This window comes from Agelaius phoeniceus, chromosome 3 (genome assembly GCF_051311805.1).
Source record: "Agelaius phoeniceus isolate bAgePho1 chromosome 3, bAgePho1.hap1, whole genome shotgun sequence".
Lineage (NCBI taxonomy): Eukaryota > Metazoa > Chordata > Aves > Passeriformes > Icteridae > Agelaius > Agelaius phoeniceus.
This window is the reverse complement of record NC_135267.1, coordinates 68,318,309-68,337,552: the sequence shown is the minus strand read 5'-3', so window position 1 is coordinate 68,337,552 and position 19,244 is coordinate 68,318,309. Positions and strand designations below refer to the sequence as shown.

Sequence of the window (19,244 nt, the reverse complement as noted above, 5' to 3'; positions counted from 1 at the left end):
GAGTCTTGTTTTGACACCACTTTCCCTGGACTGTCCAGCTTGTGCTTCTCCCCCTCTACATCTTCATTTGAACAGAAAATAGACTTTCTCCTGGGACTGAGTATGTACTGATAAACAATTTTAGTCCACTAAGTAAATATGTTTTTAAACAGCTTGTAAAATATGCATTGTGTGTCAACACTGTAACAGATGTTATTTGGAGTGAGTCCATGACACAAAGCCATAATGACACAGATGTAGATGTGATGCATTTTTAAGTGCTATATAAGAATGGTGCCCAGGAATTAGGAAGTTTCAGTTATTTGGCTCACTAAGGAGCAGATTAAGACAAAATACATATGGATTCAGATACTGGCAAATTCTAGTGAGTATCAGCTTGGCCAAATGTACATTCATTGTGATAACACAGTCAGTAATAAAAATGTGGGAGCAGAGTCTGAGATTAGTGTGCTTTTCTTTAAAATCTACAGGAACTCATAAGGGAAATTCAAGCAAAGTTGTTCTTTGTGAAGAAATTTTTGAGTAGGATTTTGCAGGATCTTTCTTCCAGGAAACTACGTGTCAGTTTTCAAAATAAGTCTGCTCTTATACTATACTAAAGTCTGTTGAACTTTAATGAATTTGTTTAAACTTTAATGATGTTACTCAATCATATATTATAGCCGACTCCCCAAAACCTAGTCACCTATGATCTCACACTACTTCATATGCGTAACACGGATTCAACGAACCATAGCAAACAGCTCAAAAACCAATCCAGTCAACTGCAGGTAACTTGGAAGGCCAGACAGCAATCCCAAACCTGACCGCCCTACTTTTTGTCATCTTGCATAGCCTGTCAAAGGGCTCTCTGACATATCCAATTGGAATACAGACCTGTATTATGAGAGATTGGGATGGACAATGTTTATGAAGCACTTCTAATTTACCGTATGAAAATTTGGGTGTCCAATTTCCTGAAAGAAAAGTCACAGATATCTACTGCTAAGGCCTGGCTACTTAGGGTGCCTTCCAGTTATACAGAAGTTATAATATATATAATATGTAATCTGTGTTGTTATTTAGCAATAACTGGTTCTGCTTTCAAGTTTTCAAAGAGTAAATCTACAGTGAAACTCCAGAATGATAGATAAAGTACAAACTCAGAGTTACAGATAATTTAATCAGAGAAGCCTAGAGCTAGAGAAGACAGACAGCAGATAGGAAAAGAAGGAAGGAGAACAAACTTTTTTTTTTTTTTAAATACTGTTGCTAGTTCAATGTTTTTTCTGCAGGGGTAGGGGTGGAAAAACTCTATGGAAATAAAAGCCCTGGAAGGAGTGGCACACTTAAGTGAAAGACTGAGGGTTGAGAAAGGAAGTAAGGAGGTAAAGCACTGTAAGAGAGGAGACAGAGAGCAAGACAGATGAGTAACATGCTGAAGAGAAAGTCTGGTCCAACTGCAGCAAGGCATCTGCATGCCCAGCAGTCCCTGTGCTGCCTGCTCCTATGTCTGCTCCCATCCCTGGAGCCTCCTCCTGATTGCTCCCTGCAGCTTTTCCCAGACCCCTGGGGAGAGAAGGAGGAGGTAGGACAGGCTTCTCTGAAGGCCATCTGTCCCCAGAGCAGTGGAAAACCAGTTCTATTTTGTTTGTCCCATCTCAAAATCCTCATCTTTGTTTCCAAGGTATCTGGGCTTTATGCTCACCATATGAAGTGATAAAACTTTTCCAGACAGAGACAGCTGCCCATTCCAGAGCTTTAGACAGGCTGTGCCTTTCACACCAGCCAGTAACACCAACCATAATGTAAGAGAGGCAGGCTAGATCACAGATCTGCCAGCAGCTTCCTGCCACATACGCAAGATGCACGTGTTCTCCTTAAATGCACTAGGGAAGAATTATCATGCTGCTCAGCTCACTGCAGAGCTGAGGGGAATTGACATGTGACACCGGGAAGGCCACCAACATAGAGAGGTGCCCACAATTCCAGTGAGGACTCAAGCATAGCTGTGCAGAGAGGCTCCTGAGGATCAGGCTCCATTAATCTGAGTGCTCACACATGCATACAGGTCATCCGGAGTTAATTTCTGCAGCATCGTGTTCCCAGGGCCTGAACTCTGCTTCCCTTTCCCCATCCTCCTCCTCCTCCCTTCTCTCCCCCTTTCTGTAGGGAGCAGGGCTCATTTAGATGCCAAATTGCAGACAGAAACCCCTGGAAGTAGAAGCCACGATGCAGCCTCTATCCCACAAGAATGTCTGAAAGAGGTTCTGTATATTTGCCACAGGGTGATGCCATGTGGTTCAACTGCACCACCAGCCAGCTGCTACCCTCCCAAAATGAGCTGGAGCTTCACCTGTGCACCACCCAGGGCCTGGGAGGAGGGAGCAGTGTGGTAATAGCTCCACTTACCTCCTTGCTGAGCTTGTGGGGCAGCTGGCTGGGATTGCTCCCAGGCTCGTTCCCTCCTCAGCATGGGGCATAAAACAAGCCAACTTCTAATCTCTTAATGAGGGGCTCTCCAGCACTGCTCTGAGAATACCAGATCAGCAGTAACCACATTCTAGGCTGTCACTTCCCTCCTTCTAAAGCCTAAAAATTCAGTAACTTAAGGCATGCACAATAGACAGGGCAGTTGTTCCTACCATCCCTTATGAATACTCCACCCCTCCCTCCCCCAACCCTCCACTTTCTGTCCCCTGTCAACAGAAACATGAATTTACACAAACAGTTTTAACCACGTTGCTTTTTACCTTCTGTGCTGGGTTTTTTCATTTCTTCAACTCTTATGAGTTTCTTCCTGACTCTGCGAGTAGAATTCACCAGCTTGTGCAACCTCTTAAACTTCACCGACTCCTCTGTTTCATCATCGGATTGTTCTCTTGACTGGCAAAGAAACAAAGGGAATATTAATAAAGCAGCAGTTCCATGGCTTGCTCCTTCAAGTCAAGTTAACCCAGCTCATCTGCTGCGCTGCGTCAATGCAGCTCTGTAACTGGTGTTATATTTTCAGCTTGGGTCAGACAGAAACATTTAAATTATTGAGGGTTTTCTTTCTTTCTTTTTTTTTTCCTTTTTCTGAAAGCATGACATACCATTTTGATTTCTAAATCTGTGCAACGTAAGATCCTAGGCACCGAAATGCATTCCTGCCCTTGTCTTTCTTCATATGCATTGTGTAATAACTACTTCCACGTCCTCTTCCAGTATGTTTCAAGCAGGGCTCTTTTCCAGCGTTCTTCTTACCATACCAGTTATGCTCCCGTGGTTTAGTCAGTCCCTGGTCTGTCTGGCATCTCAGAACTCGCTATTTAAACCTGGTTATAAACAGCTTTTCCAAACTGAAGCTGTCACTGACGACTTCTCTTTTTTTTTCCCCCCTGTCTTCCCAGAAAATCAAAAACAGCAGCACAAGAAAGGGATGGGAAGGAAAGGAAGGAGGAGACCTCATCTGCCTCACTCACAGACTGCCACAGCTACAGAATCTTCCCTTCCTCCTCCCTGTTCCTTACACTCCTCCTTAAGGCTCTTGAGGCTCGAGTTAAGATGGACAGAGCATTCCTCCAGCACTGACCAAGGGAAAACTCTGACCTTTTCAGATATACAGTGCAGTCCATATTCCCCAGCATCCCGTTTCGTTTTGCATCTGATCCAGTATGCTCAGTTCCAGCTGTTTTCCCTCAAGTATCAAACATTACAGAGACAAAAAAAAATTCCCTTCTCTCCAGCAGCAGTGACACAACAAGCTGAAACAATCCATTCCTTGTGAACGAGAAGACAACTTCGATTTTCGAGCCAGATCCAATGTTCAACGTGCTACTTCCTCTGTTTTAATCAGTTCAGAATGTGGAAGGCGGCGGGGGGAAGGGCAGGGAAGGGAGAGGAGAGGAGGCCAGCAGGGCTCTCGGGCTTGGCCAGGACAGCCCTGGCATCCTGCGCCGCTGCACATTCCTGCGCACAGCACAGGCTCCAGCTGGAGTGCGGTATGGATCGTATACCTTACTTTGTTTGCACTCACAGTCCCAGCCAATTCACAGCATTCCTAATGGTCAGCTCTAAAAACCCTCATGCAACTTCCTGTCAGTGCAGCTATCTGGGTTTCCACAGTGTACTCATCCTTTTTTCTCCTTCTCCTTAATTAAACTTTTAAAAATAAAGATCCCCAAGAGATGCAAGCCAAGTAAAAACAAACAAACAAACAAAAAAGCCATCCCCTTCTCTTCCCAGCAAAAATTCTGTCTGCTTATCTGGAGGATGAATAAGAGAGGCCAAATATAAAAATGCTTTCTACTTTTGTAGTGCACTTAAATACCAGGATGAGGTACTGAACACAGATGCCATGGGGCAGGACACCAATTAGCAGCTGCACTGGAATGCTTCCAAAGGCACACACAGTGCCTGACAGAGCCAGGGCAGTTCTGAAAGCCTACCTCCCAGGCATGCACCTCACAAGGGCCCCAGAACCACACCAGAGCAAACTACAACAAATTTCTGTAAGGGCACTGTCCATCCACTTCCCACGAACTTTGCATTACTCCAAAATAAGGAAGAATACCAAACTGACCACATATGGCAGTAGGAATTGTCAATACATCATCCAAGAATTGCACAAATGATTGTAGACTGGCTAGGTAATTAATAAACTTCCTTGGGAAAAATAGGACTGTAAAGAGTACCCGGGTTGTTTACATGAAGTAAATTAAGCAACTCCATGAGCATTAAATCTGAGATTATGCCTAGGACAACTTAGTGATATGTCAAACAAGACAGACACATTTGGATAAGATGATGAATGGATTATTGACTGTAATCAAGAAGTTCAGTCACAACTTCTTGGGCCATTAAGTGCATCCTGGCAAGGAACCATCATGCACATTCTGCACTCAATATATGTTTATTTTAAATGCAATTATTCTAGGGGATTGCTTTCCATCATTACTTTTTGTACACCCTCAGTTTGCAAGACTACTGTTTTTGAAACTGTGAGCTCTGTAAGACTTAGAGAACAGCTCACGCCTGGTCCTCCCACCCAGGATTTCACTGAAGAATAAACAGCTAGTCCTGCTTTGCACCACTGATATCTACCTGATAAGGAACTGTGCCCCCTCAGGGTTATGAAGGCTCAACAACAACAACAACAACAACAACAAAGAAAGAGCTTTTAAAACATCTGACACTTGCATTCACAAGTACCACAGCAAGAGCAAGTGTCAAAACAGCCTCAGTGCAAGGTACTGACATCAAACCTGAGTGGGTGGTATAGAGGGTGCTCACCATACTTCAAAATAAATAAAGTCCAATCACAATTTGGTGCCAGCTGCTTTTCCCCAATGCTTCAGGACTCCTAGCACCCTTTAGAGCCGGGGTCTTCCACAAGCAGCAACAGATCCTTTCTATACCCTGTGCTCTGCAGGTAGGTGAGAACAGGTCATGCTCTATGGATAGATAAAAGACAAAGTCTCCCTCCAGAATCCTACTTCCTATCATACCAGGTAGCATGTGACAGAGAAATCTTCTACAGTGAAAAAGGATCGACAATAAGTTTATGCAAAAAGGCCTAAAAATTGCGACTGCACCAGTGGTGCTGCTCAGGAAACTTTATTGTCAAATAACGCCAATTCCTTGAAAATGAGTGCATTTTCAAAAGGGTTACTCTTCACTTCCTGTTTTGAATCAACTTTTTAGAAAGGCCTTGGAATTATCAAAAGTTTCCACTTTGGCACACGGGAAACAGCTTAATTTTCCAGCTCAAGCAATGCTTTCTTTTTCAGCTAATATTAAAGAGAAAACAGAAATGTAAAGCATTCAGGCCATAACCAAGATATTTGGAAATCATTGAACTTCCCCAGCCCACTCTACCCTCCCCTCTTTCATGGTGACTGAATTGCTTTTTTTGGTAGCTTTCCCAGACTTCAGATGGGAAAGCTCCCCAGTGTCCCCAAAGCATGGCAGGCTGGGCAAATGGCTTCCTGGGCAGCTCTAGCAGCAAGGCCTTGGCAGAAAGCTTGGATGTAGCCAGTTGCCAGTCCCCTCTTGCTCTCTTCCCCCTTCACGGGCACTCCAGCGTGCTGCGGCCCTGCAGAAGGGTAGATGTGGTCTGTTATGGAGGGGATGGGTCTGCAAGATGCTCAGCCACAGACAGGCTCTCCGCCACTGGAGGAATCCATGCTGAGCCCTGTCCACCAATGCCTCCTGGCCCTGGCACATGGCTCTTCCACCAGGCCAAGCCTCGCTGTCCTTAATGTGCTGATAAAACAGCCAGAGCCCCTCCAGCTCCCTGTCCCCCCGTGCACAGCCAAGGCAGGCCTCTCCCTGTGCCCTCAAGGGGACAACAAACAGATTTGCAGCACTGCAAATAGGAACAACTTAACTTCCATCTCCTCTGCTCCAAATTTTTCCATCCGAAAGCCCATATGGCTCAACTTTTAATTACTTTGGCTAATGCTGTATGTAGTAATTCTGTGGTGAATGCTTAAGTGTTTCATTTCTGGTTTCCAGGGCAACATTACATCAGATTGCAGACAGCTGGCTCCACAGCCCTAAACCATAGCGAATTGGCCAAAGCCGAGGCACAGAGCTGCGCTGGTTGAAGGGAGCGCAGGGCTCGGCCGGGCTGCCGGGGACGCGGCGCAGCCCGCGGGGCCCCTTGGCGGGGCGGGCTGGGCGGAGCCGCCCTCCCCGCGCCTTGGAGCAAGTGCATCCCGCATCTGCGATGCTCTCACGGCGCGGAAACCCGCCAGCTCGCACAGCTTGGCTGCACAAACGAGCGAAGGACTGCAGGGAAACGGGGAATATATTAACAGCATCTGGAAATACCAAGAACTGCATGCAGAGGACTGCAGGCACCACGTACCACACGGCTGGAAAACTACAGAGAGGCCACGGCCCATACCCACTGCTCAGCTTTTCACTGCAAACAAATGTGGTCACAAACAATGAAGATGCTCTCAAATCCAGAAGAAATAAATCCCCTCTGCCACCTCTCGCCTCCCTTCACCTTGGAAAACTCCCAACTTGTGCACCCCCAAAGGCCACGCTTTGCATCACCTCATATGTAAGATCAAAGTGAAGAGCTTTACGTTCAGAAACAAATAGGAAACTAGCACAGATACTCTGACATTCTAAGAGCTCTTACAGTTCTACTCCTGGCACCCTTCCTGCTTTCTCTCCTGCTTTTCTCACGCAGGCTCTTTGCTGCTGCTTGCTCGGGAGGCAGGACACACGCCTTGCTCTGCTGCTCTCTAGCAGCCGGCCCATTTCACACGCCACAGAAATAACAATCTTAACCTCCCTCTTTGAATTAGTGCTTCACAGAGAGAAAGGGAGAGTGAGAGAGAGAGAACTAACATTTATTAGTGTTCTTGGAATTAAATGGCAAAATGTAAACCAGAAGTAAGTAGCTGGCTTTCAACAGGACTATGGAAACACTTCAGGGTTATAGCAGCAGCCCTTAAAAAACAGGCAAAGCTTGGTAGCCATGTCCCAATAAAAATGTGTAAGAAACACTAGGACAACATCCAGTTAAAGCTATCAAAACTGATTAATTTGCTTCAGCTCCAGAAAAAACCCAAACATATATGACTTTTACATGAGCTGTGTGAAGCCATTTAGAGAGATGTTAAAATTTTACAGTTCACTTTATGCCCAGTAATAATTCAGCCCCAAACTGAAATCTCTACTAAACCTTCCATCTAAGAAAAAAGGAAATCTTTTAATACCTGCATAAACTTAAGCTGCAATTCTTTTTCGCTATCAGACAATTCTTATTCAGCAAAGTGGGGCAAAAAACCACATTTAGATTCATAGACACATCACATCCCCCAGCCCTGGCTAGCTCACCTCAGAACTACAAGCTCTATAGTAAATGTGGTTTTAAAAGAGATCTTGCTGTTCCCTTTAGGAGATGTGGCTACACGTGTCCTTTCTTCTTTCTAACAGGCTTTCCATCTGCCAAAAATCCCAACCATTCTAACTTTAAAAAGTTTTTTATTAAAGATGCCTGGATAAAGTCAGAGACAGGAAAATAGAACAGAAAAGAACTTAAAAGCCCAAGGAAAGGAAAAGGAAAGCTGAGAAAAGCTATGCATGCTGCGCTGTGCCTAAGAATAACCACAAAATCCTTTTCTCTTTCTCCCTCTCTGAAACAGGAGGCACATCCTCTCCACATCATGCTGCACGCTCAGTCACTTACCAGCTTCGGCATTTATAGGCCTAAAGCTCAGTTTCGAGTATTTTCCCCCGAGTCCTCAACCGCTGTCAGCTTTGTAACCCTAAAATTTAGGAGCAGACACTTCTTCTTAAGTACTGAATTTGCTCTGAATCCTGCACACAAAATGCTTCTTCTCTCGAGTTACATTATCAGACACCAAACTGGCTCCGATTCCAGTGCTGAATATGTAAAGAAGAAGAAAGCGCGATGCTGGACTCAATTAGCTGTTTTCTGCTCACTGATTGATTCCCCCCGTTACTCGCTAGCTGCATAACTTGCAAGAAAGGCATAAGTCATCAGCTCTAAGCAAATCTTCTATTCATCACAAGGAAAAAAGGGAGTGTTGTACATGGCAAACAATCCCTGTTTTCACTGACGAAGGCTTGCTGACCTCTTGCTGGCCTCCAGTTCCTTAATTACTGTCTATGGAATTTCAGTGAAAGAAAAAAATACAGAGAATCTCTCCAAAGCCAGGACGAAGAGTGACCCTCAAACACCACCACTAGAGTGGAGGCTGTGTCTATAGGAAATGTAACTTAAACCCTTTACCAGGCTTTTTTTATTTTCTCTTTTTTAATTCTTTTGACAAAAATCCCTGGAGAATTTCCCTTTATAAAGGGCTAATTTGAAAGAAAAATAAACCTTGCTTAAATGTTTTATAACTTGGTGAACTTAGATACTTTTTTTTGATCTTTCCCCTCAGTTTCAGTGCTAGAAAAGAACGTAAATAAGAGCTGGAAAGAGAAATGCTTTCAGAATGGTCCAGAAGTGGTGGCTTTATGAAGTATTGTAGTGTGACTTTAAAGTTCTCTGCCTAGGCTGCGCTCTGATCTCCCTTCCCAAGGAACAGACTCTGAGATGCTCAAGTAAGTTGGCATGCCTTTAACCAACCACACCTTATCCCAAACCTCACAAAAAATCCAGAATTTGGACATGTCTTCTCAGAGCACATGAAAACAAGGACCAAGACTGCTGTTTATTGGGAACACTGCTATCCAGGGGTGGAAAGCAGCAGCATAGGCATACCACAACAGCACTCTCTTTAAGCCAGGGAAGATTCTCCTTTATCAGGACCACACTATAAGTGGCCTGTTTATCTGAATTTACTGCAAATTAATCACACTGTGAAATCATAGCTGGACTAAACATCTATTTCCTTTGATGGCTGGCTAATTTTAATGAGCTCCCCCCCCAGTCAAATAGCCTTTTTCAATTTCTCAAATTACTTTTTTAGTAGTGACTGTACGCAGCTTTTCTACTCCCGAGTGGTCATGTAAACTAGATTGACTAGTGTGCTGTAGCTGGGTTCTTACCCTTGAATTACTTCAGCCCCAAAACTCTGATGTAAAGCCCTATGGAAAATTCTAAGCTTCAGATAAAACCAGCTAGTGTTCTCCAGTTTCAATAACATACAAGCCCACATCAAGTGAAACATGACAGCAACTTCCTTGAAATGTATCCCAGATTCCCTTAAAAGTTCATGGCCATGAGTGAAACTGATTTAAGTTTGGGGCTTTGCAACTTGAGTTTTAAAGGCTTTGGGTTTCATTAAGAAAGCTTCACAGACCTCTAATCCTTGCAGAGGCTGTTTAAGAAAACTGCATGAAACTAAGATGTGATAATCTATATCATATCCTGAAGTTACAAATAACGGCCTCCAAAATTTTAAAGAAAATTAACAGAGGTCATCAATATACTTTTTTCCAAGAACATGAATTGCAAGGTCTGTGCAAGTCTAGAATGTGCAGTGTCAGAACCCCTAGGTAACCACGTCTGGGTTTGGTCTGTGATTACTTATAAGAAAATCAAAGGAGCATCCAACGGCTACTTTGGTGAGAGATATATTACACATTAGCTGGTGATGACACTGCTTGCTGAAATTAGTGGGAAATATTTGTCACAAGTAACGAGAGCATAAAAGTTTAATTCTCCCAGGAGGTCTGTCTTGATACAAGAATAGCTGCTTAGGCAAATTCCTAGCTGTTAGCTGTTTCCAGGTTTTGGTTTAATTTGAGAAGCACATTGCTGACATTTGTATCTGCAAGCCAGACACATTTCCTCATGGCAAAGTGCTTCTCTCACTGATTAGCATAATTAATTTTAACGACATTACAACTGTACTCATGTACCACTTGTCATAGGTATATGTAGCAAAATGAAGCTCTGTATTACATTATTTTGTACCTGTTACAATCCAACATTCTTTTCCAATTCTCCTGCAGACTCCTCTATACATGGAATCAAAAGTCTTTAACATGACTCTCTCAACTGAATCTTATGTTTTGGCAGGGCTAAGAAGATTCAGGGAGAATTCCTACACTTGGCATAGGCTGTACTATTAATGAATGGAGTACTCTACTGGTACTGGAAATTCAACTCTCAACTTCTTGGAAAATCAAGGGTGAAACAGCAATACATGGAACACAGCAAAATTCGTATCAGAGAAACAAAGGAAGAATGAGAACCCTTTAGTGAAGGCTGTAGTAACTTAAATTACATTCCTGTGGTACATTCAAACAATCAGGCTGTTAATGTTACCATCCAAAGCAGGAGGAAGGAAACACCAGCACTGGGGAAGGGGCACAAGTGGTAACCAATGAGAGGGCAATTAAAATTTTCTGTTGTACCACAAGGAAAGTTTATTCAGCCTGTGTCTGCCAAATAGGGCAGTGAAACACGTGGGTTTTGAAATTTCTAATTTTTGAACTGAGCAAAGCCTTGTTCTCATTTAATAGGCTTGGGGGCAGGGAAACCACAATATGGATTATAGCATCTCCTGCTGGCTGATGCATGGAGAACAGGAAAAAGCTGGTACCACCCCCTCACCCTCTAGGTAGTAAGCAGAAAAAACAGGCAGCTGCCAAAAGCCAAGAAGGGTATAAAAAAGTGAATTAGTATGTTAAAATAAATATTAAATTAATTTGCCTTCCCATCTCCCATCGTCTTCAAACACATGGCCAAACATTTTGCAATAAAGTAATCCAACAGGGCTTGTCTGAATGCATGCAAACCGAAGTGGTTTATGAACACGCCCAACTGCAGCCACTGCTTGGGTGTTACTGTAAGCTCTGAGTCATGACAGAAAGCAGATTTTTCTCAGAGACTTTACAACAGACTAACTACAGGAGAAACTCCTGCTGGCAGCGAGCAGGAGGTTTACTTGGGCTACATTCCTGCCAGCTGCTCAGTACAATCCTGTGGTGACAATGTCTAGCCCTGCTAGGGATACCCACCTAGCCCAGCTGTATCTGATAACAACAGAGGTGTCTCTTGTGTGGTAAATAATACTTAAAGACTTAACACAGTTTTATTCTGAATAATATGCAGTTGTTTTTCCTGCAAATTCTGAAGTGTTCTGGAACATTTCAGAAAAAAATAGGTAAGAAAATCCGTAAGAGTGTTCTACAAAACCAAATACAGAACATCAATGATCTCATGCTTTGCTATATTCACTCCCCAGGACTGACCTTACTTTGGGTTGTGTCATGGGAACTGTAATGACGATTTCCATTTCTCTCAGGAAGGTTTTTGAATCACTGTACCCATGAGAATTCTTGCTCTTATGCCCAGATAGAGGGGAAAGATCATAACAAAATATGCTGTAATTCTTCTGCTACCAGCTTTCACCCAGAGGTGTTGGACACTGTCCCTGTGATCAGTGGAAAAGGAGGGCAGCCAATACCTCCCAGGACAGGTTCCTGTGACAGGCACATAGTGTGGGAATTCACCATTACCATTTTGAAGCATGTCTTATTATAGGTTCTTTTTCATCATAACTGTTACTAAGCACTAACAGTATAACAGGAATTTGGGTAGTAATAATAAATACGCCACCCAATAGAATGAGGCACATCAGTGCCTTTCAGGAAATCTTAACAGAAATTGGGTCACTAGATTCTTTGGAGCAAAGATGAAAGCTCTGCATTCATTCACAGCCACACCCAGCAGCAGCTCCCCTCTGTTACTTGAAAGAGCTTGCAGGGCCTGGAGGCAGCAACAAGTACTCCAAGAAGAGCTAAAACACAGAAAAATCTTCTTCTATCCTTTAGCCTTTAATGGAAAAGAAACCTTACCAAAAATGGTGAGTCCTGGGATAACAGCAAAACCAGGGCTAACACTTCAAAATATTCACATTGTTTCAAATTAAATAGTACTGTTTAAAGTAAAACAAACCTCATCACACCCTACTCTCTATGATACCCAATGCTGATTCCCAATATACATTGACTCTGCTGATTTAAAACAAATTAAACTGAAAATACCAAAAGAAGGACTTTTTTTCTGTTTATGCTAACAGTCCTGTATTATGGGCAATACTAATGTTAAACAATGGTTAAAAATTTTAAGAACCCATTTAAAAAATAGCTGCATTTAGAAAGCATCCACATACTGAAATACAGTATAACCGTGAATAATGTGGATTTGCTGTAATTATGCTTAGATTTACTCTTGAAGTAATTGCTGCTACAGAAGTTACACTTTCATTACTTCTTTTCTTCCTATTCTTCACACTAACCAAACCCAGTAATGACTGTCATGAGTCAGAGATAATTATATCAGACTTATTTGTCAGAGTCAGGTTTGTACCATGGGTAACACAATCCCGATTCAACAGCTTCAGCATCTCTGAGACTGAAATGATACAGCTCAAGGTCCATTCTCATCTGTTACTCTGCCTTTGATGCCTGTAGCAGACACAAACCAAATTCTGCACAGCCTTTCAACTTTTATTCCTATTTAACCACTTGCTAAAAAAAAAAAGAAAGTAGAGGAGCAACAAATTATTGTCTCAGTCCAGCTAGAGCTATTGCTGTGTGGACTCCATGGACTGCCATCTGTTAAAAAATGGATCTATAGAAGACAGAAAAGAGAGCCAACACAGGCGGGAATTGTACCCAGCATCAGCCTCACGGCAGCTGCAGATGTGCACAGCACACTTACAGGTCTGCACCACTGCTGCCACTCTCCTCAGAGAAACCAAATGGGGTGCCAGTTTCCTACTGGTAAGGTAATGATCCTGGGAACACAAGTGTTGGGAGGGCAGAGATGTAAAACAGCCCTGCAGGCCCCCCCACTGCCCATGTGTGGGCTATATTGTTGGAGGGAAATGCTGCTTTTGTTCTCTCCACTCATAAATATCATGGTCTCTCTCCTGAGGCTGCTAAGGCACAGCTGGTAGGTGGGGTGATGTCAGACAAGCATGGCACAGCTCACTGTGGCACCTTGCAAATGAAGGCCAGCTACACTTCCTTGAAGTTCCCTGGATGGGTAAGAATTACCTGCTGATCAAAACCAAAATACAGAAGATAAGACCAACAAACCAGGTGGGTTCAGAGATAATTACAACTTCATTCAACTTGCATCTACAGAAACCGTCAGTGAACTTAATTAGTGGTTTGTGTCTGTATCAGCACACATATGATACACACTTCAGTCAAGCTCCCTGGTGCTTCGTCTTCCTGTGATGAAACATGGCAAGTGGTACAATTTGTGGTCTTTAGCAGAGGGCACAGGAAAGAAACTGACTGCCACACTGAATTTACTGACTTCTCCTCATGCATGGGCTGGTGCCATACCAGCAAGGGCTCTGAGGATGAAGCAGCCCTATTTTAGATGAACTGAGAATGTCAGCCCCCAAAAGTTATCAAATGATCTTCTATCTTTAGGAAGCATAAAAGGCACCTCAGTGTAAAGAAAGAATGTGATACAATTTAAAGTCCTCTCTTTCCCTGGACTTTCTGACTCCCGAGGACAAATAGGGCCTTATCTACAATCCAGAAAGAGATCCATTTGTAATCTGCACCTGCTTTACATCCCAATGCTTGGCACAAGGCAATGAAAGCTTGTCTACTGTTAATTTGAACTGCCTTCATTGCAACAGAGATGAAACGTAAATATTCAGAAATAAATTTGTAAGAAAATCATGAGGCTTTTTATAGCTTTGATACATCTGACTGAACAGAAAAACAGTTTCAACTGCATACCCACATTAGCAAATAAAGAAAACACATATTTTGTTGTGAAACAGGGGGACCACAGTAGTGAGACTGAAAGCTACTAATTACTCCATAGTGGCAAAGAACCAGGTCACCTACTGCCTTGGCAATGCTTTTGTTTGTTTATTTGTTTCTTAAGAACAAACAAACAGGACATACAATTAAGAGCACAGCAATGACATTGGCCTGCCTGCCTTGGGATGCTGACCTTTCTATTCCTCACTCCTTTGTGGCTCATCTTTAGGGTTTAGTTCTGTTAAGGGTATGAAACACAAGTTTCCATTTCCTGGTAGAGTAATTTAAAAGAAGAGAACCTGGAAAATAGGATCCTCAAATCAATCTTTAAAATGAGAATCTTTAAATCAACACCAGTTATGGTAGTCATAAACATGATAGCTATAAAAGCTTTTTTTAAAAAGTGGTCTTTTCCTAAAAAGGAAAACAATAACTTATGATATATGCACTTTAGATATTATTTGTATGCTGTGGGCACAGCTGACTTGAAAGGAAAGGATGACTTAAAACCTTAAAACCTTAGAACACTCCAGACATTCTGCCTTCATTTTTAGATTCTCTCATTGCTTAGATTCCAACTTGTTTTTGTTTTGTTTACAAAATGATCACATTGTTTCATTAAAAACTGCCTAGTAACAACTTGGCTGTGAGACTGAAAAATAAATAAATAAGTTTAAAAAGCAAACCAAACCAGAAGAATCATTGCCCAAGGACTTCAAATCCAAATGAGAAATGTTTAGCTCAGGGACTTGTATTTTCAATTTCTTTCCTAGTGTAAGTATAGGGCAGTGGGCTACCTAAAAGTATATTTTTAATACAGGGAAGACCATCTGAGCTTCATGGCCTATATAAAATGAGTGGGGGAATTTTAAGTTGAGGTTCCTAATATGCAGAATACAAATCACACAAATGGCACTGAAACTCAAAACATTTGGGAAAGAAAGGGCTTGAAAACAGAATCATCTTTGCATGTCTCAAAAGCTGGTCATTTCAGATTAGTAGAGAGGTCCTTTGGCAAAAAAGTATGAGTGAACACACATCCTATCTCTAGACATATCTGATACTTTTCTTTGTTTGTTTTTCCCTTTTGTCAATTACAGCCCAAAGTCTTTCACCCCAGTTAACCTCAGCTTCATTCTTGTCCACAAAAAAAAAAAAAAAAAAAGTCAGGCTGAGTTTTGTTCTAACATGTACTTTCATTTCTGCAGATGATCCTCTTTCCTTGAAGGCAGGCAGTTTCACAGCTTCTGTTAAAGCCAATCGGGACAAAAATCCGGAGCAAGGGCAAAAGTCTTGAGAATTATCTACAGTGATTGAATAGAAATCCCTGTAGATAATTACTGAAGTTAGCAGAAATTTGGTTCAAATCCTACCAGAACATCAGAGAGAGGCAACCAAGCTGTTGGCTCGAAGTGCAAAGATGGCTTAGGGAAACAACTTTAGAGAAAAGGTGCCAAGCCATTCCATTAGGGCAGAAATACTGAATCATGCTCAGTCCTCAAGAGATACACACAGCTTTCAGTAATTCAACACAAGCACAAACCACTATCAAAAGATTTAAGAGAAATTCATTATCCTTCTGAGATTTGACCATGGTAAATGAGAGTTTTGAGGGGCTTATGCTATAGGTACCCTGGCCAACAGCCTTAAAAGAAGGGAAAGTTCAAGTTGTAAATACTAATGAGGAAAGATCTGTCATCTTTCAGCTGGCTAAACAATCAGTTCAGGAGAGTCAGGATCCTTCCTTCTCTATTCTTTGCACATTTTTGATATATCAGAACACAGTATAAGGCAACATCAGTTCCCCTCTGCTCCAATGTAACTAAAGATGGGCATATTTTTTGAACACAAACAACAAAATCTTTCTCTGCCACCAAATATGTTAAACATCTCATAAAATGACATTGCATTCCTTTTTTCATTTAGGAAGGAGGAGCTAACTGGTTGCTCCAGTTAACAGGAAATTCCATTGACAATAAAATAAATAAATCAACCAATCATCTCAAAAGCCTATGATTCAATTATATGGGTTACAAAGAGCTTGAATTTGACAGTCAAATGTGTTCTTGTCTAAGATTTATCTGTGAACTTCCAATTAGAGAACTGAAGTGGAATAAACTACTCAGTGAAAATGAAGATATCTGGAAGGAAAAAATAATTAATTCAGTATGGCATAACACAAAGACTGTCTGGTGCCCATAAAAACAACAGAAGTTAAACAGCTCAGAAGCAAAAAAAAGGGAGGAAAGCTGCCTTACTGTTTATGGATCTGACAAAAGCCACAAACTCTGGGCTCTGAGTTTGCAAATGCAGAGACAGAAGTGTTTGAAGGCAGCGGGTAGCTAGGATTTAGCCAGTTCCTCATCTAGAGTGTATCAACAAGGATAGAAAAGCCTGAGAAAATTCTACTGATGAATCAACAACTTCCCTCTAAATGACCTAAAAGCCATTTTCTGTGGATTTTGAAACGAGGGGGATTTTTGCCTGGGACAACTTGTGTTTCAAAAGATCGGTGACAAAGGCGTGAGATTTAAAAAGAAAAAAGAGATATTATACAATAAGACTGTTGAAGTCTATGACAATACATTTTGAAGATTTCAAATGCAAGTTAAAGATTCTTTGCATACAGAACAGAGCATCACAAGGTCAGTGATACATTTGCTATTAAGGAAATTGCCAGGTAAATCAGGATATTTCAGTACTGCAATGAAAGAATTTAAATATTAAATGACACTAGGGAGCTATGTCACAATGACAGGTACTTACATTACAATTGGAAGACCCATCAAGTGTCGAGTAAGAGCCATCAGGCCATTCTGTAGCATCTACAGCATTCGATTGCCTGTGCTGGGCTTCATACTCTTTCAGCTGAAATTTGGAAAGACAGAAAGAACATTTTCCAGTGACAAGAAGAGATCAATCTTCATTAAAATAGCAAGAGTTAATGTAATTCCATTCTTTCCCCCTGTATCATTGTGGATCCGGGAAAATCTGAATTTTTCCACTGCACATCTCACTTATTCAAAATAAATTGTCCAAAAACTGGAAATATGAAAAATGAGTTGCTGTTTTTTTTTTTTTTTAGAAGGAAATGACCTGTAAATACTGAAATTTGATGACCTATTGTTGGTAAAACATAAATTATACGTCTCCATCTCAGAGGCAGAGTTTACAGTGGATAGACTAAATCACAATGACCTGTCAATTTCCTTCATAAAGAAAATGATCTGCATTAAAGACTAGGAACCATTCTTTGTAATAAAGAAAAAAAAATATCTCCCATTGTCCTCCAATAAAAGGCTTCAGACAAAACCATTACTACAGGAGTAAAAGTGTTGTAAGGATAAGAACTGATATTTTAAAAAACCAAGGCTGCTGCTAGTAGCTCAGACCACTAGAGGGAAACTGTACCAGTCCATATATGAACTACCAGATTAGGTACAACCCTTTCACCCCACAAAACTTCAACAGCAGAGAAGAAAAACTATTCCCAATATTCCAACACAGTAATTTTAAAATCTTGCATTTTTCAGCATATGATTTCCAGCTAAGCAATATTTTATTCAGACAATAACATAAATTTATATTCTACAATAATCTATTTCACAATGTAGTATGTCAGTAAAGATATTTATCTGACTGCCAATCAATCTAAATGATGTTTTCTCTAATGGAGCCCATACAGAACATCCTGTGTTCCATGACAGTATTTTACACAAAGGTGTTGAAATTTAAATCCTCTTTTGGTTCCTGAGCAATTAAAACTTTGGCCCTATTGCACAAATGCAATACTTTATAGTTCTTTTTCTTGTAGTTTATTAACATTTAGAGTTTGTAAAGAAATACTTTTGACAGCCACCCCACTTATTAAAAAAAATCTGTGTTTTACATCTGACATAATGACATATGTCGAAAATGGGTGAATATGTTTTCTTGAATGTTATATAAGCAAAAAAAATATCTCCTTTTTGGCTAAGAAATAGGCATAAAAATTTTAGCTTAAAGGAAAATAGTAAGAAATATATATGTTCTTTATTGAGTAAGGCAAGCTCAGCAAAACCTGAAGCATTTCTGTTGGTACTTAAACCTATGAACATAATAAGTAAGAGCTAGTACAAGTCAGAGAGATTCTTCTCCCTCACTTTAGACAGCTGCAATGAAAAAGTCTACACCTAATCTTTTCTCTGATTAGTACCTTTTATTGGTAATGGAGAGAAGCAATTCTTTTAGGACTCAATTTACCATATACTGGCTATCAAATTCTGGTTGAGCTAAATCTCACTTTTCTCAATAAACAAAGGAATTCCTACCTAATTTATGCTACCTATTGCAATGGGGAAAACAGGCAGGCCTTCTCCACTTTCTCCTATGTTTTGTGAATGAAATAATACTCCAGATTGATAAATCCTACGTTCTAAAACATGTTTGTCAAGGAGACTGAAGCATGTACGTATCATACCCTAGCAAGTGCTTCCTCAATGGTGATCATCTTCTCTTTCACCATCATCATCAGCTGGATCCGTTCCTCATCACTCATTGTGATCTCACTGGCCACATAACCGACATCTTCTCCTGCACAAAAAAAGCACAAATATTTTAAGCACATGTAAGAATTCATGCACAGGGCAGGGTACATTGAAACTGAATTTTACCCAGTGCTCTAAAATCTTGTTGCCACGTGGATCTGGCTGGCCAGAAACACACCGTCCCTAGAGCAGGCTCATGGTATGTTTTCAAAGGACTGACTGATTTCAAAGTAACTGAGCAATAAAAGGAAGCAATTTAGAACTAACAAATGAAGTCTACTTTGATACTGAAAGCAAGCAAGCACAAAAAGGAGAAATAAAAACTGACCATCATCACGTGGCTATTGACCCTGAAAGACAAGAATTAAAAGGGGAGGTGCTAATGCTGGAAAAGTCAAGCACTCAGCCCTGAGGAATACTGGAATAGGCTGCCAGAACTTGCCTGTTCAGGAATGTTGAGCTGGGCCCTTGCAGCTCTCTGCTGTGGACTGGCCACTGCTTGTGATCTATCCAGACTAG

General features: G+C 41.4%; 1 protein-coding gene across 7 annotated transcripts in view; it reads right to left on the bottom strand.

The window, feature by feature from the left end:
• Positions 1-19,244, bottom strand: part of LOC129118551 (SAM and SH3 domain-containing protein 1) — a 535,571-nt gene that overhangs the window by 28,722 nt on the left and 487,605 nt on the right. For all 7 annotated transcript variants that reach the window (XM_077175534.1, XM_077175538.1, XM_077175539.1 and 4 more), the window contains exons 7-9: positions 18,659-18,771; positions 16,966-17,067; positions 2,733-2,865 (exon numbers count right to left, since the gene is read on the bottom strand). In XM_077175534.1, the coding sequence (XP_077031649.1) occupies positions 2,733-2,865; positions 16,966-17,067; positions 18,659-18,771 (348 nt within the window). The remainder of the gene's footprint in view (positions 1-2,732; positions 2,866-16,965; positions 17,068-18,658; positions 18,772-19,244) is intronic.